At 36.4% G+C, this 25,230-nt stretch overlaps 1 protein-coding gene across 1 annotated transcript in view; it reads right to left on the reverse strand.

Annotated features, from left to right (window-relative positions):
- The window catches only part of reps2 (RALBP1 associated Eps domain containing 2), a 251,133-nt gene that overhangs the window by 73,154 nt on the left and 152,749 nt on the right, over positions 1 to 25,230 (reverse strand). The window contains exons 12-14 of the mRNA XM_039745045.1: positions 23,573 to 23,621; positions 14,238 to 14,374; positions 7,139 to 7,200 (exon numbers count right to left, since the gene is read on the reverse strand). Coding sequence (XP_039600979.1) covers positions 7,139 to 7,200; positions 14,238 to 14,374; positions 23,573 to 23,621 — 248 coding nt within the window. The remainder of the gene's footprint in view (positions 1 to 7,138; positions 7,201 to 14,237; positions 14,375 to 23,572; positions 23,622 to 25,230) is intronic.

Here is a 25,230-nt window from a genome sequence, read left to right on the forward strand (position 1 = left end):
CAAAAGTTGGGCAGGTTTTATATCGAAATTCTAGCGTAATGGTCATAACTGGAAGCAGTTTTCTCCATTTACTGTAATGGAGATGAGCTTCAACGCCGTGGGGCGGAGTTTAGTGTGACATCATCACGCCTCCCGTAATCACGCAGTACATAGAAAACCAGGAAGACCTCAAAAGCGCTGAAGAAAACATGCATTATATAATTGAGAAGGCAGCGAAACAATAAGAAGCGGCGAGTGACATATACAACCATATTCATGAGTTCTGCTACTTGAAACAAAGCACGATGTAAACCTACACTTTAAATTAAGTTCATAGACAGGCTGCCGCTGGCGTTTGTAATTTAGTGCCTGCCCATATAAGGCCGTCCGTCAGCGGCAATCCAATAGCAAACTGCCACTAAATATTCACGGGTGAAGGACTGTGCTTATGGAGAGGAAGATGAGATGGTCAGGGTGGTGTTTGACACAAACTCAGCGAAACTGCGAGAGAAAGTTTTAAGTGCCAGGACTAAGGTAACATTAAATACAGCCATGGACATAGCGAGATGGCACCAGCACAGCTGGGAACCTTCGATGCATGTACACGAGCGGCTCCGTGAACTGGCGCGGTGCACAGATAAAAGCAACAGTTCCAAAGGCTGAACAAAACCGAATTACACAATTGAAAAGGCAGCAAAAATATGAAGCGTCTGATACATATAAGCATATTCATAAATCCAACTACTGCGGAAACAAAGCACACGTTGGAAAAAGTCAATGTCCCGCTAAAGGAAGACAGTGTAAAAAAAACCCGTGCATGCAGTGTGTCAGGTCTCAGATAAAGAAGAAGACGAGCTGTTTATTGATGCAGTAAGAAGCGAATCGATGAATGAAACCTGTCATCTTTACAGCGATTGACAAACACGGAATGTAACTTGAACACAACACATCCTACAAATACGAACCTGATTGAAAGAAATAATGATAATCAAATCCTTGATGACAGCAACACTCAGTAACACTCACAAAACAAATACTGTATATTGACAGTCATGTTACGTTATTTTTAAAATGTTCCCTTTTCTTTTCTAGCTTTTTAACACACTACTTCTCGCTGCATACGGGTATATATATATATATATATATATATATATCCCGATCTACATACTCGAATAATGGATACTTTATTAGCCATCAATGATTGTTTTGGTAAAGCCATACTCAGTGTATTCATTAGATGAGCGGTAAAAAGTAAGAGCGAGGGAGGATGACTTATTGAGGCATGCAGGCTGTAGTGCGCGTCAACTCTATCTGAATTGCGATCACATTTGAAAAAATATATCTTTTCAAGTTCTATTTAGTCCATATGTGTCAAACTCAAGGGCAGCGGGCCACATCCGCCCGGTGTAATTATATCCGCCCCGAGATCATTTTATATACTGTATTATTGTTATTAAAGCCGGGTATATGAAGCGCTGGTAACACAATAAACTACAGATCCCATAATGCAGCGCTTCAGCTGCCTTGCCGAACACTTACGCGTTAATCAAGTCTACCTTATGATGCTGCAAGTTATTGCGAAGCTAGCTCACACGATGCTGAAGAGAAAAGTTGATTCTGAAAATAGAGCCTTTAAAACCGATGGGAGGCTGAGTATATGTTTACTGAACCCGTGTGTCTCATTTGTGGAGCTAATGTGGCTGTAATTACAGAATTTAATCTAAGGCGGCACTATGAGACAAAACATCAGGGTAACCTGAATGCAATGCAGAAGATACAGAAAGCAGAATAATTAAATAAGAATCTGACACTTCAGCGGACGTTTTAACCGTGCACAATCACAAAGTGATTTCAAGTGAAGCTGCTTTTATGGGAGACACAAATGCACCAGTTCACCTTGCCCCACTTTCCCTGTTGCCAAGTAATGTTAAACCAAGTCGTCACTACGGTGTTCCCAAATCGCACTTTGCTGATAAACTGGCACTGCACTGAGTTTGCGGCGCTTTGGTGACTTTGAAGAACAAAAAGTCCGTCTACATGCGGCTCGAACCTTGTGCATGTTTGGTAGCACATATCTGTGTGAGAAGCTCTTCTCAGTGATAAAGACTAACAAAACAGCACACAGGAGTCGCCTCACTGATGAGCACCTGCAATCCATCCTGAGAATCTCCACAACACAGAACCTCACACAAACAGAAACGAACCTGTGGCCAAAAAAAGATGCCAGGCGTCCAGCTCTAAAATGACATATGAGCAAAGACAACTGAATGATTTGATTTGTTTTTGCTGAAAGGAACACATTTTATTTATATTTCCAGGTTTTGTTATGCAGCATGTTCATATTTGAATTTGTATAATTTTGACAGGATATATTTTTATGGAGAGCAAAATCTTTTGGGATATTTAAAATCTAAGTTTATTTTTATATAAAATTACATAAGAGTAAAGAAATTTGAATGTTTGTTCTTTTAACGTTTACTTTATTTCTAACTTGTATAATTTAGACAGGATATATTTTTATGGAGAGCAAAATATTATAAGTTGTTTAAGGTTTGAGTTGATTTATTCAGAATAATATTCCTGTCTGTTTTACCATTCCTACCAAAGATATTTCTGTCGACTAAATAAAAATTCCTTCTATTTAAAATTTAAATAGAACTTGAACAAATCGATAGTTCATAATATCCGCAGACTTGCGTAAGGCGGGAGTCATCCGTTTTAACAAGCAGCGTATTGCACTGATACGAAATAGCTGTGTGTGTATATATGTAGATATGTATGTATATGTATATATATGTTTATATATGTGTGTGTGTATGTATGTATATATATATATGTATTTGTGTGTATATATGTGTGTGTATGTATATATGTATGTGTGTATGTATTTATGTGTGTGTGTATATGTATGTGTATATATGTAGATATATATATATGTATGTATATATGTGTATATGTATAGATATATATATATATATATATATATATGTTTATGTGTGTGTGTAAATATATATATATATATATATATATATATGACAACAACACTCATCACTCACAACAGTGACAAAACAATTACATTGACAATCATGTTACGTTATTTTCAAAATGTTTCCTTTTCTTTTCATTGCTTCTTTAACACACTACTTCTCCATCTGCTGGTATTTTACTAGTATATATATATATATATATATATATATATATATATACACAGTGGTGTGAAAAACTATTTGCCCCCTTACTGATTTCTTATTCTTTTGCATGTTTGTCACACAAAATGTTTCTGATCATCAAACACATTTAACCATTAGTCAAATATAACACAAGTAAACACAAAATGCAGTTTTTAAATGATGGTTTTTATTATTTAGGGAGAAAAAAAATCCAAACCTACATGGCCCTGTGTGAAAAAGCAATTGCCCCCTGAACCTAATAACTGGTTGGGCCCACCCTTAGCAGCAATAACTGCAATCAAGCGTTTGCGATAACTTGCAATGAGTTTTTCACAGCGCTCTGGAGGAATTTTGGCCCACTCATCTTTGCAGAATTGTTGTAATTCAGCTTTATTGAAGGGTTTTCTAGCATGAACCGCCTTTTTAAGGTCATGCCATAGCATCTCAATTGGATTCAGGTCAGGACTTTGACTAGGCCACTCCAAAGTCTTCATTTTGTTTTTCTTTAGCCATTCAGAAGTGGATTTCCTGGTGTGTTTTGGGTCATTGTCCTGTTGCAGCACCCAAGATCGCTTCAGCTTGAGTTGACGAACAGATGGCCGGACATTCTCCTTCAGGATTTTTGGTAGACAGTAGAATTCATGGTTCCATCTATCACAGCAAGCCTTCCAGGTCCTGAAGCAGCAAAACAACCCCAGACCATCACACTACCACCACCATATTTTACTGTTGGTATGATGTTCTTTTCTGAAATGCTGTGTTCCTTTTCGCCAGATGTAACGGGACATTTGCCTTCCAAAAAGTTCAACTTTTGTCTTATCAGTCCACAAGGTATTTTCCCAAAAGTCTTGGCAATCATTGAGATGTTTCTTAGCAAAATTGAGACAAGCCCTAATGTTCTTTTGCTTAACAGTGGTTTGCGTCTTGGAAATCTGCCATGCAGGCCGTTTTGCCAGTCTCTTTCTTATGGTGGAGTCGTGAACACTGACCTTAATTGAGGCAAGTGAGGCCTGCAGTTCTTTAGACGTTTTCCTGGGGTCTTTTGTGACCTCTCGGGTGAGTCGTCTCTGCGCTCTTGGGGTAATTTTGGTCAGCTGGCCACTCCTGGGAAGGTTCACCACTGTTCCATGTTTTTGCCATTTGTGAATAATGGCTCTCACTGTGGTTCGCTGGAGTCCCAAAGCTTTAGAAATGGCTTTATAACCTTTACCAGACTGATAGATCTCAATTACTTCTGTTCTCATGTGTTCCTGAATTTCTTTGGATCTTGGCATGATGTCTAGCTTTTGAGGTGCTTTTGGTCTACTTCTCTGTGTCAGGCAGCTCCTATTTAAGTGATTTCTTGATTGAAACAGGTGTGGCAGTAATCAGGCCTGGGGGTGGCTACGGAAATTGAACTCAGGTGTGATACACCACAGATAGGTTATTTTTTAACAAGGGGGCAATTACTTTTTCACACATGGCCATGTAGGTTTGGACTTTTTTTCTCCCTAAATAATAAAAACCATCATTTAAAAACTGCATTTTGTGTTTACTTGTGTTATATTTGACTAATGGTTAAATGTATTTGATGATCAGAAACATTTTGTGTGACAAACATGCAAAAGAATAAGAAATCAGGAAGGGGGCAAATAGTTTTACACACCACTGTATATATACTAGCAAAATACCCGCACTTCGCAGCGGTGAAGTACTGCCTTAAAATTTTTATTAAGAACAAAATTAAACCTTTTTAATCTAAGGGAAAATATACCAATAATTATTTGTTAAGGATCTCTTTGTATACCACATTGTGAGTTCGGCCCTCCTGTTGTAATATGACCAAGCTGTGCGCTGAGCTTACTCTTGAGCATGCAATATACAGTTGGCCATGTGAACAGTAATCTTGTTTCAAATCTCACTGCTTGGATTGCTGCTCTCATAATCGGTTTGAGTTTCATGGTTTGTTTCAATTACGACAGCATTTGTAGGACTTGAAGAGTTGAAGAGACATTCGGCATCTGGCAAGCGTTGTAAGTATACAACCGGTTTCATTGATAACTTCACATTCAGCTTTTGAGAGTTTAAACATTCATAAACATCAAAGTGTCCACTACTGAAATCGTCACCTGTCAATCTAAGATGTTTAAGAGGCATTGGCGGTTGTCAAAAGGTGTAAAATATTTGGCCATTTCGGTACACTTGAAAGCGACAACCGAACAATTCAGCGGCAGCCATCGACTCACATGCAGATGCATAGGTGAAAGGCTTAAGCATTTCACTCTTATAGTGCTCCTGTGTAGTATAATTATCTCCTGTACCGTCATCAGTCCACACCTTGAACCTGTCCCAGTCATTCAATACATAAGACAGAATGTTCCTCCGGATATCAAGAGTGAGCCTGATATGGCTGTGCAATATGTAACACAGAGAATGTAAAAGGCAGGCGCCATCTCCGGGCATAGAAACCACTCTGTAAGTGACAGTTCTTTGATCGATGGTGATCACCTCGATAGACATGTTAATGGGGGTATAGTTGGAATGGTAAAAGAAATGGGTACCTGAACAATGTAAACTAAGTCTAAAACACCTACACAATAACTATAAGCATAATAAACGAACAATAAAACAGCGAAGAAGCTATGGATTAAATAAAAAGTCTGCAGTTATCAGCAAGGAGACATGAATACTGAGACGAAGCAAGGAAGGGAATAAAGAGACCGGAGCGATGGACGACCTTATATGGGCAGGCAGCCAATTACATGGGAGACGTGGGGATGGGGGATGCAATATAGGCAGGCAGCCAACTATGTGTAAGGCGTGGGGATGGGGGAACGCAACTCCACCTCACACGGTGACCGAGCTGCAGGCTATGGACGTATATTTATGCGTAAGTAGGATTCAGTTATGACCGTCACGCGTAGAATTTCGAAATGAAACCTGCTTAACTTTTGTAAATAACCTGTAAGGAATGAGCCTGCCAAATTTCAGCCTTCTACCTACACGGGAAGTTGGAGAATTAGTGATCAGTGAGGGCTTTGCCTTTTATTAGTATGTATTCAATCAATCCTTTGCCTCCTACTATTGCGTGACTATATATATATATATATATATATATATATATATATACACATACACACACACATCTAATGGGCCAATGATGGTAGTTCCTCGCTAGACCAGGGGGTGGCAAGGTGCACTGAATTTCTCTCTCAATCCTCTGCAGACCATCTATGGGAAATTCCACATGCTTCCAGTCTGATGACGTAACTTCTTTTTTCTGGAGCTAATGATGACATCACGCCATCTATACTCCTCTCAACCAGTTCTGTTTTGGAATCTGAGTGAATAACATTATGACAAATTTACCTATTTACAGCCAGGGCGTAATATATGGGTGACTGCCTTCAAACTTTTTTTGATGTTTTCTGGTAATTTTTGTGATAGTGACATAGTTGGCAGGATGGAAGATTCCCGGAAGAAACAGGGACAGGACCAGTAGTCTAACCAGATGGGAAAGTACCATTGCCGAGTTTCTGGGTAGGGGGTTTGTCGTGTAGTTTGAAATGATCAGGTACAGGCTCTGCTCCCAATATACATAACCGGGCGAACAATATATATTATGTATATACTGTAATGTAAATAATGTACCAAACTGACAAAGTATGGAAATAGATCAGGACACCCAGTAATCTGGTTGTTTGCTCAATATTAAATTATTGTATTAAATGTATTTATATCCAATAAATTTATTAAACCTAATCACTTTCATCTTCAGGTGTTATCCTGTTTTCTATAAGTAAAATTATATCTTATTTTCAATGGGAAGAATTTTTATTTTTCCAGATAGGGAATACAATTTGGTAAAAAATATTTTTAAAAAGAGAATGTGGATCCACGCTGATATAATGCCAGGTGCTTTGAGTTACAACTAACTATTTCATTTTATTGCTTACTTAGGAATAAAGAGAGAGAAGGAAGCACCAAGCAGTGATAAACTTAAACTGTACCTGTGATGGAAAAGGCCTTGGAGGGAGAGCTGGAGGAGGAGGCAACCAGGCACTTTTCCCACCTGTAATAAAAGATACATAAATACATGTGAAATACCAGAAATTCATGACTGCATGCATTATTTCTAGTATACATGGATGCTGCCCAGTTAAGATGGGTGGTAGTTATTAGTTATGTGATATAGTGCCAAGGCTCCAAAATACATGTATGACAGCTTGGAATGTATTGTTTTCCCTGTAATTGTATTCAGGAAGCAGACTATTTATTCAGTTTGATGCAGACAGCAAAGCTCTCTTTGACTACAATTTACAAATGATAATCTGTAAAGATACTCTAATACAGAGCTGTCCAACTCTGTTCCTGGCTGTCTGCAGAGTCTGTGGGTTTAAATTCCACTCACCCTCCTAAAGAGAAGCTGTTTCACACTTTTAATTAAAGCCCTTCCTGATTGACTATAATGCCTGCAGGACGCATAAACACTAATTAGTTTCTACATTTCATATAAAAGCTGTAAAAATGCTTTACTTTCACAAATGTGAAAAACTGGACAGGGTAAAAAAATACTATTATACTATTTTTACCTAAAAAAATGGAAAAGCAGCAAGTTCACAAACAGTAGAAATGAAGAAAATTATTTTATGTTAAATTGTCATGACAATTATATATGTGTGCATGGTATGAACTGCCAACTTTATAAAAGAACTAGTTAAACACAAAATAGTAGAAATGGATTTTAGTTCCGGATTTTAAGATCGTGTTCCATACACCTTAGATAAAATGACAATGTGAGCTTTTTTATTACCCATAGACTTAATGCAGAAACAACGAAACAACAAAACATGCAAGCATTTCAATTAAAAGGAATTCTTTGTCTCTAATTAGTAGTCTAGCTGGAATTCAAACAAGCAGCTTTAATTCTATGATAAATGTTTTTTAAGGATAAGTTCAAGTATCACGAACCTTTAAAATCTTCAATTAACTTTGTGCTGAAGAGATCATCACCAGTTACAGTCTTTGTTTCTCTAGACAATGCTAAGTGATGATTTAATACATTTGTAAATAATAATGATTTTCTATTATAAGAACAAAAAACACTGCATTAAATTAAACTCCTTTTTATTAGCTTGAAAATATGAATAAATGGGACAGTTCATTGCTCGCATTTTCTTTTGAGTGCTAATTTTGCCACTATGTTTTTTCTATTCTTTTTCATAAATTTAAAAGCCTTTCCATTCCAAAAATAAATTATATCCAATTTTATCAATTTCTCCAATTTTAATAATCTATTTATTGGTAAGGATTGCTTTTTAAAATATGGTGCACAATGTAAAGGGTTGGTAAATGACATAATGGCACCTGAAGCAAAACTGACCCCACGCGTTGACTGCATAGTGATATTGTATTATTTGCATAAACAGAAATAATATAAACAGGTAATATGAGTAAATACTCCGTAATTATTACACTTTGATTTCTTTGAATGTTTTGAGTATATTTGACTAGTCAATTTATTTTCAAGGCCTAAATAAAATTTACATGGTTGCACTTTCTGGAGATACATTGAAAAAATATAATGGTGCTGTCACTATAACTGTAAGCTACCTGGATGGATGTCATGTTAAACCAAGAATAACCAAGGCCAGAGATTGTTTACACTCTTTTTTCAAAGTTAATATTTTTTCACTTCTGTGACACACAGTAGAATCAATCTTTTACAGAAATGTGAAATGTGCAAAAGAAAGTCTAAAACAGCCTAACTGCTATTTGCCGCAATGTATCACCTCTAATGCTTAATTTTCTACTGTAGGTGTCTCTGAGCACTGGCTATTGTGAGCTGACCAATTTGCAGATATCTTGCACTGTACAAAACTTAAAATCAATATGCATGTAGCTGGTATTCATGTTTGTTTATTGGTTTGCATCTGACTGATTAATTATTTTTTTATAATTTTGCAGATTCGAGGTAGATATCAGTACATAGCCATACTGAATATGAATCACTTGCCAAACAGAATTAAGACATCTTTAACTGCAATCTGAATATAGCCTTGGTAGACTGTAGAGTTGCATGCAGCCAGTATGGATGTGTCAACTCATTTTCACCACTGCTACTTTTCCTTGCTCCTAAGGCAATCACCTGATCAGCCCACCGAAACACACTGGCCCTAATTATGTATGTGTTCAACTAAAACATGAACTAAGAAGAATAGACTATTTTTGCATTAAAAAGGATCAAAACTATATGAACACTGTAGAAGGATTGTGATAATTTTGGCAAAGGTTATGGAAACTAAATCAAAGGAGAGACAGCGAAGCATGGGGACAGATACAACAAGTGCACTTGACTGCTAGTTCCCTTGAAAACCCAGAAGTCATAGAACCTTGAAAAAGTAAGTATAGTGACCAGAGCTTGAGTCAATTTACTGGCCAACCTATTGTAAGCCACTAGAAGGGGTCTCCTCATTCACAAACACAGAGTCTCTGACTTAATGGCAACATTTTTGTTTCTAAGTACAGTAATAGTCATTGAGGGCAGTGCACACCCCCTTATTTAATCAATTGAAATAGTCTAGGAATAAATGGGTTTTTAAACTGTGATAGTCCTGGGCATGTCATTATAGCAGGGGATTACAGTGCAACACTATCACTAGTGCTGGTGATGTATAAAACCACATGAATTTTGAAAAATAAAATGGTGTGGGGAAAGTGGCCTGTCTGCATTAAATGCAAAATAAGTAATATGCTTCTCTCAGTAATTTAACACACTCATATGTTTATAATTACGCTTAGCTTTGTCTTCTTAAGAATTTTTTTTCTAATTTTCTAGTATGCGCTTAATTACTTATTTACCTAGAAAAATATAGCTTGTGAAAAAAATAGTATTTGAAGCTGTCTGCATGCTGGGTGCTGCAAGCATGTTACCAATTGAAGGACTGGAAAAATTGGCCCTGAATTATTCTCTATACCCTTGTGTGTGTGTGTGTGTATGTTTGTGTGTGCATGTGCAACCTGCACTTTCTAATTTAGCGATGGGCTTGAAGGTTTTTATCCATAACAAAACGAGGACCTTGTGTTGTTTTTTTTTAAATTGTGTGTTTGCACTTACACTTCAAGCTTTTTCTAGTATTGGCAATGGATCACACATGTGTAAAGATATGAAAGGCCCAGTACCTTTTTTTACTCTTAAATGTAGCCATAGTAATTTGTAAAAAGGAGCTTAATATCAGAAGACAATATGCTGCATCTTGTTTCCAACAACTACTGAGGAGGACCAAGCTACATTTGAAATAAACACTAAGGAAGTTAATATGTGCTTCTTCCACATTGTGGAAAGAAGCTAGCAATATGTTTATCCTGTTTCAAAGAAGTGTAGTATTCTGGTGAGGAAGGAACAAGTATACATGTAAAAAATATATTTTTTTTGTTTTTGCTGGCCTTGTGCTGAACAGCAAACACCTAGCTGTTTGGTAGTAGGCACTCCTATTGGAGTACTGTGTGCAATTTGAGTTAAACAGTGATAGGAGAGGAATGAAACAACAGGTAGTGTGTATGACTTGTCCCAAGCTTGCACTTAGATAGTGTGTTGATCAGGTATTACTGTTCCCTGGCCCAAGGGCAACAGGTAAGTTCAGCAGTATCACAGGTAATTGAGCAACCCTCTTTATGGACATCAGTGCTTACTCAACTTATGGAGGGGACTGGAAAAGGTATTGTAAAAATGCCTGCCCTTCCAATTACAAACTAATTGTCCAGGAGGACATGACTAGCAGTTCACCCATTTCTACAGCTGAAAATAAAAAAGTAAACTTCTTCTGAACACTTTATGCAGCTTTGTGATTTTGAGACAGCGAGACCCCAGAGCACTTAAACCCCTATAGACAGGCATGCTATAGAATTAACATTGCTATTCGTATTCAGATATGTCTTGTTGATGAAGGATTGATTTGTAAACCCCAAGGAAGTAACAACTTTTTTTGGAAGGACAAAGCTGAAAAATGAGGAGGGAACACATGGAGTGTGATTTGCCATTTGTATCACATTTCTTTATCAACTTTCTGACTTTCCTACAGGTATAAACAAAAACCTGATGAAGCTTTGCTTCCACCTCACTCCTTCTCTTTATGTCACCATTATTAATATACAGTATATGCTTCTATTGTAACCAGTTACTAAGGAAACAAAAAGACATTCTGGTAGAATTTTGTAAAGTCTACCACTGAGAAAAAAAAAACTTATAATATTCACCAATTTCAGTGCAAGCGCAGGGTGTGAACATGAGAGCTGGGAAAGCATGATAAGTGCACATGGACTCTAGAGAATCAATAGCAACAGCCTGCTCCTTTTTAATGATATTTGCTGAGAGCAACCTGACCATTACCAACACACTCTCCAGAGAGGCCAATAAGTAGAAGACCAATTGGATGCCCTGATCTAAGCAATGGTACATCATTGATATTGATAGCTTCTATATGTCATACTAAATTCCCTAGAGTTTTTGCACCACAGAAAGAGAGGGTGTACAAAAATTTTGTAAGGAGTATCAAAGACAACATGAAATATTGTGGAATCTCTGCAAAAGATCTTGAGCTTTGTGCTGAAAACAGAAACACATGGCGAGCTACAACACAGATAGCATGTATTTATCTGAAAACAGCCAGAGGGGGCAAATTACTACTGCCAGGTAATGCAGAAAGTAGTCGGCACCTGCACCCATAATAACATCCTTTCAGTGCCCCTACTGCCCTTGAGAGTGTGCCTCAAAGACTGGACTTAACAGCCATTCATGAAGCCCAACAACAAATCCCACAAAATCTGTAACTGTTGGTGACTTGAAAAAAGCAATTGGCTCTGTATTATATCATGGTTGTATTGTATGGATTTATGCCACTGGCAACCTGTATTTGTGCAACAAGAGCTGTATTTTAATTTCTGTAAAATCATTTTTCAATGTAGTTATTTGGTGTGTATTTTCTCTCCTTCTCCTTTTCTTGACATTCATGAACATGATATCAGGGTGTAGCTGAGCCTTGGGTAGTATCAATTGTGAGGCTCTAATATGTTTGCATTTATATTGTTTAGAGATGGTATTGTCTCGTTGGCTTTTCAAAGCACAATATGAGGTAACTAGAACTAACAAATTTGTGCTCAGACATTTCTACCAGAACAAAGTGACTTATTTTCTTTAGATAATGGTGTGAAACTGACCCAGGTAGAGGAATTCAAGTACAGTATAGGTCATATGTGATGACAGGGATTATTGTGAGATAACCAACAAATAAGTGCAATGATAGCAGATTTGCAAATGTTGTATCAGAATGTGGTAGTGAAGAGGTGGCAAAGTCCAGAAACAAAGCTTTTTCTTTACCAGTCGTCCCTACCTATGTTCACAAGCTCTGGGTAGTGACTAAGACAATGACGTGGTGACTACAGGAGGCCAAAATATTGTCCCTGCACACCATTGCAGTACTCCATCTCCATGACAGAGTGTAGAACTTACCTATATGGGAAATATGGTTTCAGCATATGGTAAGTGTGTTGCCTGGAGGTGTAGCAGACAAAACTTACTAGGAAAAGATGCAGGTCTGACACAGAAATTGCTGGAGAAATGATATTTGTCAACTGTCTGGGAATTCTATAACTAGAGGTGGCTGTTGGAGACACAGAAGACCGGTCAATTCAGCTCAGTGTGTTGTTAGTTTAACCACCCTCAGGAAAAATAAGTAGAACAAAAATGATGAATTTTGCCAAATCAGTCTAAAAATAAAAAAACTGTGAAATTTGTCATACTGTATAGTCATGAATACGTCATTATGGTTCCATAATCTACATATTCTGTACATGATGACACAGTGATAAACTCTGTCTCTCTTCAGCCCTAGACATGGAATAATCAGGTCAAAAAAATGAATGAACACATCTATTTAAAAACAAGCATAATACACAGCTATGAATTCCTATTATTGTGTTTAATTATATAATGGGTTGTCGCAATTTATAGTATATTTCAAAAATGAAAGCTAAAATCCTTATGTACTGTATAACAAAGTATGGTATAAATACTACAGTCAATTATCCTATGTGAATGTTCTCACTCAAGAACTGTAACGGTATACCAGAATATTGCGAAACTCGTTGAAAGACCTAGAATAGAGTTTTAAGCTTCTCTGAATGTATATGAAATAATGAAAGATGTAAAGCAATGACATGTGGAGAAGAGGTGTGGAGCTGACAGTGTGCATGCAGGTTCTGAGAACAGATGACATTTTACTTTCTTTTTATTCTCCTGTTTAAGAATAATCTTTAGAAACTTGTGCTGTAAGTTATTTCCTTTAAACAGTTTCAGACTATGTACCATGCAGTTCACATAGCCAATCTGTAAATAAGCTAAGCTTGTAAACTTTCAAAACGTGTGCTGTATAGTGGAAAGGAATAGAGTATAACATGTCATGTCTCTATATATTAGTGGCAAACCTATAATTGTTTTCTCTATAGTTTCTTTTGTTGATTATTACTTTTACTGTAAGATGGCCACCCCCCTGGGCTGGTGTAGTGCCTCGGTTTCCCACAGGGCTCACTGGGAATTGGAGTTGGGGGCAGCTCTGTTGGGTCCCACAGGTACTGCCAGGGGGTGCTGTGTTTGGGACTCCTGAGCCCGTGTGGGCAACAATTTCATCACACCTGGAAGTGCCGCCAGATCTTGGTGATCAAATATCTGGAGCATTTCCAGGTGACCTATAAAAGGAAGCCAGTAACCACCACTCATCGGCCAGAGTCGAGTGGAGGAGGACAAGGTTGCTAGGGAGGAGTGGTGGTGTCGTCAAGGAAGAGAAAAGTGATTGTGCTGTATTGGTGGTTAATGGTGCTTGGGACTGTGTTGTGGCTGGGGGGATTACGGGGAAGACGTGCCCTCTAGCTGAAGAGAAATAAAAGTCCTTTTATTTTACACGTGCCTCCCATGTCCAATCTGTGTCGGGTCAGGTGCTATATAGTGCCATTCACAATATATACTGTGTGTAATTCTGATTACATTTAACTCTTCATTCCAAACAGCTCGTATTCAGCCATAAACACTGCCAATGGTGACTGAATATTTGTTACCTTGGTTATTCTGTTGAAAAAGTTTATTAAGGTCAAGGGATGAGGCTCTTGAATGTGTTTTCTGAGGTCTGGGTGGTGGAGTGGGAGGTTCTTCAGACTTCTTCATTGCATCATCAATGGAAGTGCTGGAGTAGGACCTGATTAAGAAAAAGGGGTGCACCATGAAATAAGAGAAACATTTCTACAGTATTATTTTAACATTAGATGAAAATGATTTTTAATCTATACAAAAACATCCTTTTCATAAAATGTCAAAAGTGCTAGTCATGACTTTAAGATTACATGATTGTTTCATGTTCCATCAGCAGTAGTGTCAAGGTACACCTCTCACTGATCAAATAAAGACTAATTCCATCTCCTCTGAATAGATTTACCAGTAACATGTCTTTCATGTATGTTTTTAATAGCTTGAATTTTTAGAATCCTTAGATTTCTTTCTTTGTAAGAACAATGGTTGTTATTGTAGTAAATAGTGACTCTAAGAAAATGTGTAAATATTTGAAAGACATATCAAAATATTTAAATATCAAGTGTTCTTAATTAGAATTTATCAAATATCTGAAGTTAACAGTTTTATTTTTATATTTGTGCAGAGGATGACAAAAACAAGAGAATGCAATAAATTCACTTTACAAAAAATAAATAAATAAAAAACAGGGTTTAATCTCCAAAGAAAATATATGGTCTACAAAGATCACATAAAACTCATGCAATGAGCGATACACAAAATGGATTTCTTAGTAAATAAGTTTAACACAATTGATAAACAAGCAGGTTTTCATTATTTAGTTGTCTAATTAAACATATTAATAGAAGTTGAAATTTCTAATGTTACTATTAAGAAAATAGCATTAGGCATGAGGCAATACTATTACCAAGAATTAAAAAAATAAAACAAAATAAAAACATGCAACAAGGCACAACAATGACATCACTTATTTAAATATCTTAAAGAGTTACGATAAAATTTGAATCAATTATTAGGTGTATTTACATTATTACTGGATCCAATGTATTAAATTAAAGCTTACACTTAATTGTTATTATTATTATTTATCTAGTTGTGTGGCATAAAGAATTATCAAAACAACCAAATTTTCAGGATTTTCAATACTGGAAGAAAATGTCAAATTTTCTCTCAACCCACTCCCAATTCCCTCAAGAATTGGTAGTGTAATACGTTGAAAAATATTCATACTGTAGACTTATTGAAATTAAACTAAAAGGTTCAACATGTTTGGGACTTCACAGGCCCCCTATTTATTGCATAGTACAATGTAATGGCACAGAGCAGCAGGGAGGCATGTCATTGTGAGCTGTAACATGGATGGAGTAAGACTGGGGCAAGTTACCAATTGTCTGCTTTAGAACTGTTTTACTACTAGTATTGTGGTTTTAAAGCTGGTATTGATACCAAAGTCCAAATTTTAGTACTGATCCAACAATTATTCTTTATTTGGCAGAAGCCTTTATCCAAGGCAATTCCCACAAAATAATAACAAGTACAGTTTAAAGTAATGCTTAAAGTTATAATAAACTAGCAGGAGTACGAATCTATAACCGGTAAATTGCCCAAGTGAAAGAAACAGAGCACAGAAATAGAACAGACAGTTCTCTGACTGACATTTTATTGAAAGTTCCTCCACTCTGGATTCTGTCTGCTGTGGCGTTTCAGAGGCTCTTGAAATACACTTTCTTGTGGCATCTGAAGTGGACCTTCCAATTCTACATCTTTTTTTCAGTGACATGGGTATATTAGCGAAAAGCAGGACAATTATAATGTGTTACATGGTATTACGTATGGAACAAGCACCACAGTGAGATTAATTTACGTTATTAACAATACGTCAGAAAGCGAACAAACAGCACCAGTCAATCAGAAAGAGCAACACTGAAATCGTACTGTGAGTCGGAAAGCAAGCAAATAGCACCGCAAATACGGAAAACCAGTGGGAAAGAGTAGCACTGAAACTGTACTGGGAAAAATGGTGGGGAGGGGTGCTCTGTTTGTAAGAAGCATGTGTGTTGAACCGTGATGCCATCTAATGGACGTTAGTGATGGTAAATACAGAGAGAAGTGACATACAACCAGTGCTGCGTTTGGGGAAAATGGTGAGGGAAGGATGCTGTCTTTTTAAGGAGAGTCTCTGTTCAAACGTGCTTGCATATAACGGATGTTGGCGAATGAAATACAGCACTATCAGTGTGTGTGAGAGTGTGACGTGCGGAAACGCGGGTGTTCATACGGCAGTTCCCCTGCACCCAATCAAAGCAGTCGGCCTTCTCATACTTGGACACTTCCGCCATCTCTTGGCAATTTAAAGATACATGGGTAAACAGCAACACACACAGATCAAAGCTGCCGCTAGATGGTGCAGTGGTGAACGTCTGTTGCAACGTGAGGCCATCTTGTCGATGATAAGTACGGGGACGTGTGCCGAATGTTGTGTCAGTGAAAAGGTCCCCTGCGGTTCACCACAAACATTTTTCCCAACCAAACATACCCCATGACCTCTCCTGGTCACAAAGGAGATCGGTCGCCTGATACAGATTTGTATGGCGGACAAACAAACATACATACATACACACATCGACTCTGCTTTATATATTAGAAGAACACTTTTATTATAATCCAATAAACATCTATTCTAAACCCAATCATATTGTATGCACAATGTAACAATTTAAGCAGTCATTTGAAGAGCTGCCATATACAACTCTATCTGAAGCAAAAACAAAAACCTGACTCAAAAATATAAATGGCATCAAGCAAAACCTCACACAAGCACCTAATGTGGCAGACTGACTAATAATTTTGCAGCTGGTCTTGTGGTTGAAAATGTCAAGAAGCTGTCTGCCAAATGTCCATGGGCTTAGCTCTTTCACTTATAGGGACTGGTAGGTCTGCCTCAAAGTTTTACAGATATTTATGCAGATGTTCTTGCTGCACTCACTGCCAAGTTCGTGGTCTTCTAGAGTTTCCTACCACACAGCTTACTTATCCAACAAATCTTTCAGATGTCTGTCAAGCCAGTGTACCTATTTGTAATGAGCCTCTGTGGTGCAGTTAGTCCATGTAAGGCTGGCAACATTTGAATGCAGAGAATTAAGAAAAGTTGCTCTAACAGTCGGATGATGACTTTTTAAAGGTAATCAGCTGTAATTAATATCCAAGCCTTATTATTGGGACTGGTTTAGCTGGTCATTCATGTATACATTTTTTCTACTCGCGCAAATAAAAACCTTTTCTGAATTTGGCTCCATAAACAGGTTTACTGTGATTACTTTGAAATAAATATCCATTCAACCAGAATATCAGCCTACTCTACCCAGTGCCAACATTGTATTAAGTGTTTGGAATTAAAACATTTCTCCAGATGTAATTATTTTCTTTGGGTATTACTGCCCATACCTAGCAATACCTTAAGAAGCTCAACTGGTGTCATGTGGCATTCATACAATCACCCTTAATTCTTTGCTATTAAAAAGACATTTACTCACTTTTATTTACACACAATGTTGCTAAAACCTCCCTACAAAATTGATGCACCCAACTTGACCACACTTCACCAAAATCAAAGTTTCCTGAAAACTTCCCAGATTAGGATGGCCTTTCCCCTACTGCTCATCTTAATGGTGCCTCTAGTAATTCAGTCTCCTCTCAAATTGCCTCTAACAAAAGGTGATGAGGTGGTGGTAAGACAACACAGTATGCTAGAAATTGGTATTGATATGGTGGACACTTCCAACATTAACACCACTTATTTCCTTCTCCTGTCTTTATCAGTTCTCCAGTATTTTCTGTTGTAAATCTATGCAATACAGAAGAAGTTTTAAAATATGTCAATGAAACATAATAACATTAATTAAAAAGAGTCTCACCATGTTATACATTCTTTTATGAATTAAAACAAGAGGAGTTCAGAGACACAGACAAGGACTTCCACAGACTTATTTTAAAATAACATCAATGAAATCATGCCAAATTCTAAAGAAGCTCTGCACAATCCAAAACAAAGGAAATTTGAGTTTTAGTTTTAGATCATATAAAATGTCACTTTCTCATTAGGATATTTCCAATTAAGCAAAATGAGTTGACAGACTAACAATGCTGTTTAGGAAATAATGGTCAGTTTATCACCGATGCAAGTTTATTTGAAATAACTCCTGACTGCTGTACGTGGATTTGTGGTGATCATAAACCCTAAACTATCAAAAAATATTTTCCCAAAAGGGCTTACATTTTTAATGGTCCCAAAACATATGCTTGAGTGAGGCTGGAACTACCTGACATCACTCACAATTATGGTCCAATTCCTTATATACAGTATTTTAGGTAATTTTAATTTGATGTGACTGGTGAACAGTTTTCAGCATGTTCTGCACTTACTGAAGAATAGTAAACTTTGCAAATTATTGAATTCCACCCCTTGCCTAAAATGTAAATAGAGAGGACTTTCTTCGAGCACTGCTGAGCACAGCCTAGCAGCGAACACTATAAAAATATTTGATAGAGTCTGAAAATGCCACCAATATTCTTCTCCCTAATAGTTAAAATATTTTCAAGCATGGGTGTTCCTGATAGATTGGGGAATTTTGGCAAATTATTTTTTAAATATAAAATTGATCTCCAGTCATTTTGAATGTGTTTCTGCATCTTTTGGGGTGTCTTCCAGTAAACCAGCAGATCCTTTAGGTCGTCTTCAGTTATGAGATACTTCATAGAAATAAAAGGCAAAAAATCTTCAAGAACACCTTCAGGGTCATGGTTTATAAAGATTACATAAGTGTTTAAAGTTCTATTACCATATCTCACAAAGTGCATCATAACAGAGTTTTCCCAGCATTTTTACAGTAAAACCTATAGCTAGGTTTGAAAATTGTCTACAGGATGTACCATATATTAAAACATTTTAATTAGCAGTCAGGTGTTAATGTCATTCTCAAAGTGCCCAAGTAGCTTAATTTTTCTGCCAGGCTATTTCAAGGCAGCTATGTCATTGCACCTTTGGAAATGGAAAGATGCACCTGGGATTACTACCTGCCACACAAAAGTTTACTGTATATCCTGAAAAAACAGCTCAGCTTATGACATTTTCTTGTTCACTTTGATCTTGGTAACCCCCACACATGTTACAAATTAATCTGCTTCTTCTGACTTGCTGTTTGGCTATCAATAAGTCTGTTGCTTTTGCATTCTCTGAGCTGCCCCTACTGCAGCAATAAGTCGACCTAAATCATTTGTTGCATTTACCAATAGATGTCATCTAGAATAAAAAAAGTCTTCTGGCAAAGGCTCACTTTTTCATTATTATCTCTGCCTGCATCTATTACAACTAGATAAAGAATGTTATTTTTTTAAAAACTGACTTTCCCGTGAAACTTGCAGGAATATAATTCACCTTTTCAGCTAATGATTTCCTGTGATATAAATAAAAAGATTTGGGAAAACAGATTAGCTACACAGCATTTTTTAAAGTATCATGAATGACTTGGTAAGTACCAGATTAATGTAACACAGCTAAAATAATCTCTTTATGATTTATACCACCATGGAGCTTTAATTGCACCAATTTAAGGATACAAGATCCCACAGGAAGACATGTTTGCCACCTTCAGAATGTCTGTTGATCATTCACGGAAGTAATTCTTTACAGACTGTACAAGCAAGCTTTAACCACTATAGAAGTTACCAACAAGTCCTAAAGTTTAGGTGAGTCTCAGCACTCAGAGACTACTGTTTTTTCTCAAGTATCCTTTTGACAGCCACGTCCTTTATTAAGAACATCAGAACCAAAGCTACCCATTGTTACACCCCTGCTTCAACAGTCACACCGAGCCTCAGGCAGTTCAGATAAGAATGCCATTAGTTTCTGTGACGCTACAGGCTGTGCACTCTAAATGCTTTGATGTTACAGTTTACCTGTACTCAAAGGATTTTTATTTTGTTTTTTAGAGGATGGGCGAACATTTCCCTCTAAAATATCATAGCATGGATAAATGCAGAAAGACAAGCACTAGAGTGGGTGTTGTGAACATTAAATGAGCACTAAATGCTCAATGTCTCATTGAATGCTTTGACAGCACAAGGAGTACTTCATTGTCTTTTTGACTTAGATTGCAGTTCTATATTTAAAAGGCTGAGGTCATCACTATATGCGAGTACATTTTTGTTTGATTTTTGTATTACTTTATGTGTTTTGTGCTCTTCAATAAAATCAGATTTTAAAAAGCTAATGAAAACTGTTCCCTTTTTGTTAAATCAAAATTATATTCAGCTGCATTCCCACTTTAATCCTCTAAAGAATTTTGAAGACCTAATAAAAACAATTATGAGAGTTATTCTGTTTTCAGAACTGAACTGAAAGTGAATTAACCATGGTAGACAGATATTCATATGGGGGAGAGGCAAGTAAAAGTGGGTAACCGAATGTCTGATGCTTTATGTGTCATCTAGAGAGTTGGTGATAACATAATATGCCTCAAGCTTTCCAGTTTCACTATGTACCTAAGAAGAAATGTGTGAAAAAAGTATAAGAATAAGAATAAAGAGAATTTAAAAAATCAATGAAATAAAAACAACGTTCTGAAGTTGCTGAAAGAATTAAGAACTGGCAACTGCAACAACTATCACTTAAAGGGCAGAAGGATTGTCCTTTTCTCTTTGTCCACATGTTACTCTTTCATTTATCCTTCTTCCACACACATTTATCATCATTTTTTACACTTTTACAAGATGTTTGGATATTTAATGAATGGTAAGGGGATATGAAAGTTTAAACACTTCCTCTTTATTGTAATGCATATCAACGTATTTAATTCATTTTTGGAGTAAAATATAAAACATTCTCGGTTTCTGCCAATTTTTTTCTACCCAATAAAAAGAAGTGAAATAAGGCGAGCATGCAACACATGCCATAACATGATTTTTTTTCTGCACAAAAAGATACCAACCACAATAAGAAGTACAATGTAATAAGAGGTTTTCCTTTTACACGGTGGTTTTGAAAAAATATTGAAAGCCCTTCACTTTTTTACATTTTCTTATGTTGCAGCCTTGTGCTAAATAGTTATTTTTTTTCTCCACAGCAAGGATCAGTCAATACCCCAGAATGATAAAGAAAAAACAGGATTCTAGAAATGTTTTCAAATTTATAAAAAAACAAAATATGGCATTGACACAAGTATTTAGAACCTTTACTCAGTATTTAGCTGAAGCACTTTTGGCAGTGATTATAGCCTTTAGTTTTCTTTGGTATGACACACCAAGTTACGCACACCTGGATTTGTTTTTTTTTTTTTACCATTCTTCTCTACAGATCCCCTCAAGGTCTGTCATGTTGAATATAGACCATCACTGGACTGCTATTATCAGGTCCCTCCAAAGATGTTCGATTGAGTTTAAGTCTGTGCTTTGCCTGGCAACTCAAGGACATTAACAGAATTATTACTAAGACACTCCTGTGTTGTCTATGCTTTATGTGTAGAGTCATCATCCTGTTGGAAGGTGAACGTGAGGCCCATAGCACTTTGGGGCAGGTTTTCATAATGGATATACCTGTATGATGCTACCTTTGCCTTTATATCAACTCTCTAGTCTCCTAGTGCCTGCTGCTGAAAAACAACTACACAGTGTGACGCTGCCACCACCATGCTTCATCATTGCAATGGTAAAGTCCATGTAATGAGCATTGCTTAGCTTTCTCCAAACATGAGAATTACATGCTAATCTTGGTCTCATCAGCCCAGAGACTCTTGTTTCTCATAGTCAATTGAGTGCCTTTTTGCAGACTTCAAACGGCCTTCAAGATGTCTTTTACCGAAGAGAGGCTCCTGTCTGGCTGCTACAGTCATAAAGCCTAGACCAGCAGAGTGTCGCAGTGATGGCTGTCCTTCTGGAAATTCCTCCTATCTCCACACAGGTTCTCTGAAGTTCAGCCAGAGTGACCATCAAATTCTTGATCACCTCTCTTACCAAGGCCTAATTTCTCTGTTTGTCCAGGTGACTAGCTCTAGGAAGAGTTGTGGTTATTCCAAACTTCTTCCAATTAGGAATTATAAAGGCAGCTATGCACTTGGGAACCTTCAATGCTGCAGGATTTCTGTAGCCTTCCCCAGATTGTACCTCAAAACAATCCTGTCCCTAAGCTTTGCAAGTAATTCTACCTACCTCATGGCTATGTCTTTGCTCAGTGGGACCTTAGACTGACAGGTGTGTGCTCTTTCCAGTCATGTCTAATTCATGAACTGATCACAGGAGGCACTCCAAACAAGGCGTAGAAACGTTTCAATGAACAACAATAGAAAAGGATGCACCTGAGCCAGATTTAAAGTGTCATAGCAAAGGGACTAATACTTGTGTCAATGTGATATTTATATTTTTATTTTTAATAAACATGAAACAAATTCTAAAATCCTTTTTTCTCAATGTCATTCTAGGGTATTGAGTGTTGTTTGATTTGAGAAAAAAAATAATTTATAAATGGGTTTTGCACAAGGCTACAACATAACAAAATGTGAAAAAGTGAAGGGGACTGAACAAAAAGTGTTGAAAACAACTGATTAATACTGAGTGATAATAACAGTATTGAATGTGTTACTAATTGGTCATAGTCTAGTAATTACTACTCACTCTCTTTTGAAAAATTCTGCCACAGCATTCCCAAAAAGTTTTACTTCTTTTGGGCTCCAAGAGTCACTTAGGGTCAAAAAGCTTTCACTAGGTACTCATGCTTATAAAAATCCTGTAAAAACATTCAGTTTGATACGTCATAACTGTGAAATTTGTGAAAATGTAACTTCTCTGGGAAAATGGGGAATATGAGTATATTAAACATATTTGTATCTAAAAAAGTAGTAACATTAATACATTTTCATTAACACCTTATCTAAATCAGGGTTGTACATTGTATGACATTAATTTTCAAATGAATGAAAAAAGTTCAGTAATGACGTTGCTTATGATCTTCATGTTAAGATTTAACGAAACTCTTAACAAAACCAAAAGTAATATGTTGTTGTCAAAATGGTCCTGCAGTGCTCCTTATTGTTTAAAAGATCAACACTGATTTTGAATAGCTAATCTCCAATGAAATTACTACTGTTGATATATTAAGTTCATGTATCTAAACACAAACATATATATATATGTATGTGTTTATGTATACATACAGTAAATATATACAGTACATAAACCCATACACAGTATATTCTTTTCAGAAACAAGAGCAATATTTAAGTTTTTTGAATTAAAAAAAACACCAAAATCACAGGCAGTAATGGAGATTAGTAACAAATGCTAAATATATTTATGCTATAGACAAACCTGAGGTTACCTTGGTCTAGTCCAAGATTTATGATGTGGATCCATCTCTTGAGAAGGATCTGAAAGAAAGAATAATGAACAAATAATTTTTTTTTCTTCAAAAAAATAGCACAGAAAGATAAATGCTACTGCTCATAAAGAAGAATAAATAAACATGCATGAAACTAATTTCACTCTTATTTCCCTTAGCTCTCAATTAACAGGAATCATTGTAGATTAATATTCTAGAGTAATGTTTTAAGTGTTACACACTAACTCTCAACAAGTCATGGTAGCTTTCATTGGCCAGTGTTTCAATGGTAATTATGTACAGCATGGCTGTAAGTTACAGATGGCAGTAAGTTTTTTGAGTTGTGGGCTGTTCATGATATATTTGTGAAGCAATTATGCACAAAACCCAAATAAAATTGTATTTTCTGACAGACTCTTTCCAAAGCATTTAGCACACACTACAATGTTCCTGTTATGCTGTCAGAGTTAAAAACAAGCAGACAGGTTAATTGGCTAACCAGGAGGAGAAGTCAATAGACAGGCAAGAATCTAAACAAGGAAGACAAGAGATTTGGTAACTAAACTGAAGGAAAATGAAAACCTATAATTCAAAAAAGAAAAAGCAAAGTCAAAACCAGAAAATAAACACATTAAGTTTTTTCACAAAGGTTTCTGAATGTATCTACAAAGTCAGACAGCAAATGTTTCACCCGGATACCATTGCAAAATTTATGTATGACCTCCACAAAGGCAGAACCCTGGAGACTGGCTACAATCAGGAGCTAAAACAGTGATGTCTAAATAAAAACAAAATGGTATTTTGGTATCTTTAGATAAACAGAAAAATAATTTATAACTTTCACAAGGCAACACATACAATTGAAATACTTAACAAAAAACCTTCCTGACTATAAATAACACTAATAATGGGTGTATTTTGTTTAATTAATAATTTATCATTCCCAGAAAAAAAGTAAACGTGGTTCATGACAGTTGCATTCAAAGTTACTTATATCTTATGCTCTTTCCCGATCTGAATCTCTATCTATCTTAAATGCCATTATGTTCAAATACACAATGAAGTGACCACATAATGTATTCATGATCTACATATAAATCAATGTTATTTTTGAAAGTGAAATGTCAGGAGGAAAATAAATAATTGAAACTTCTGGTCAGAGGATCGGATTTTGGGAGGGCTGCTTAATGCCTAAACTGTGCTGGAGCTAGCATAGTTTTATAGTCTTTTAAGCCCTAAAACATTCATAATTATCTTACATGAGGCAAGCTTTTTAAAAATATATGTATTTCAAAATTCAACATAAGCTCAGCTTCAATCACCTTGCCTATTCTCCATTTGAAGTCGACTTGAAATCTGTAGAGCTCCAATTCATTCTGTGCTAAATGACACTAAGGGCAAGATTTTGAAGAGCTGGGACAGTGGGTTCTAACCTCAGCACTAATTCATTGTGTGATCCATAGCAGGTCGTTCTGTCTGCTAGTGGTCAATTTAAAGATATGTATAAAGAATTATATCATTTATAATTTTTAATTAATTCCATCAAACTAACAAAGAAAAAAAAATTGAAAATTTAGTTCATGACAGTAATAAAAAAATGCAGGGTGTTATAAACAAACTTGATCATCTGTTTTGTGAAAGTGACACTAAAATGAATT

Source organism: Polypterus senegalus, chromosome 2, assembly GCF_016835505.1.
Source record: "Polypterus senegalus isolate Bchr_013 chromosome 2, ASM1683550v1, whole genome shotgun sequence".
In the NCBI taxonomy this organism is placed as follows: domain Eukaryota; kingdom Metazoa; phylum Chordata; class Cladistia; order Polypteriformes; family Polypteridae; genus Polypterus; species Polypterus senegalus.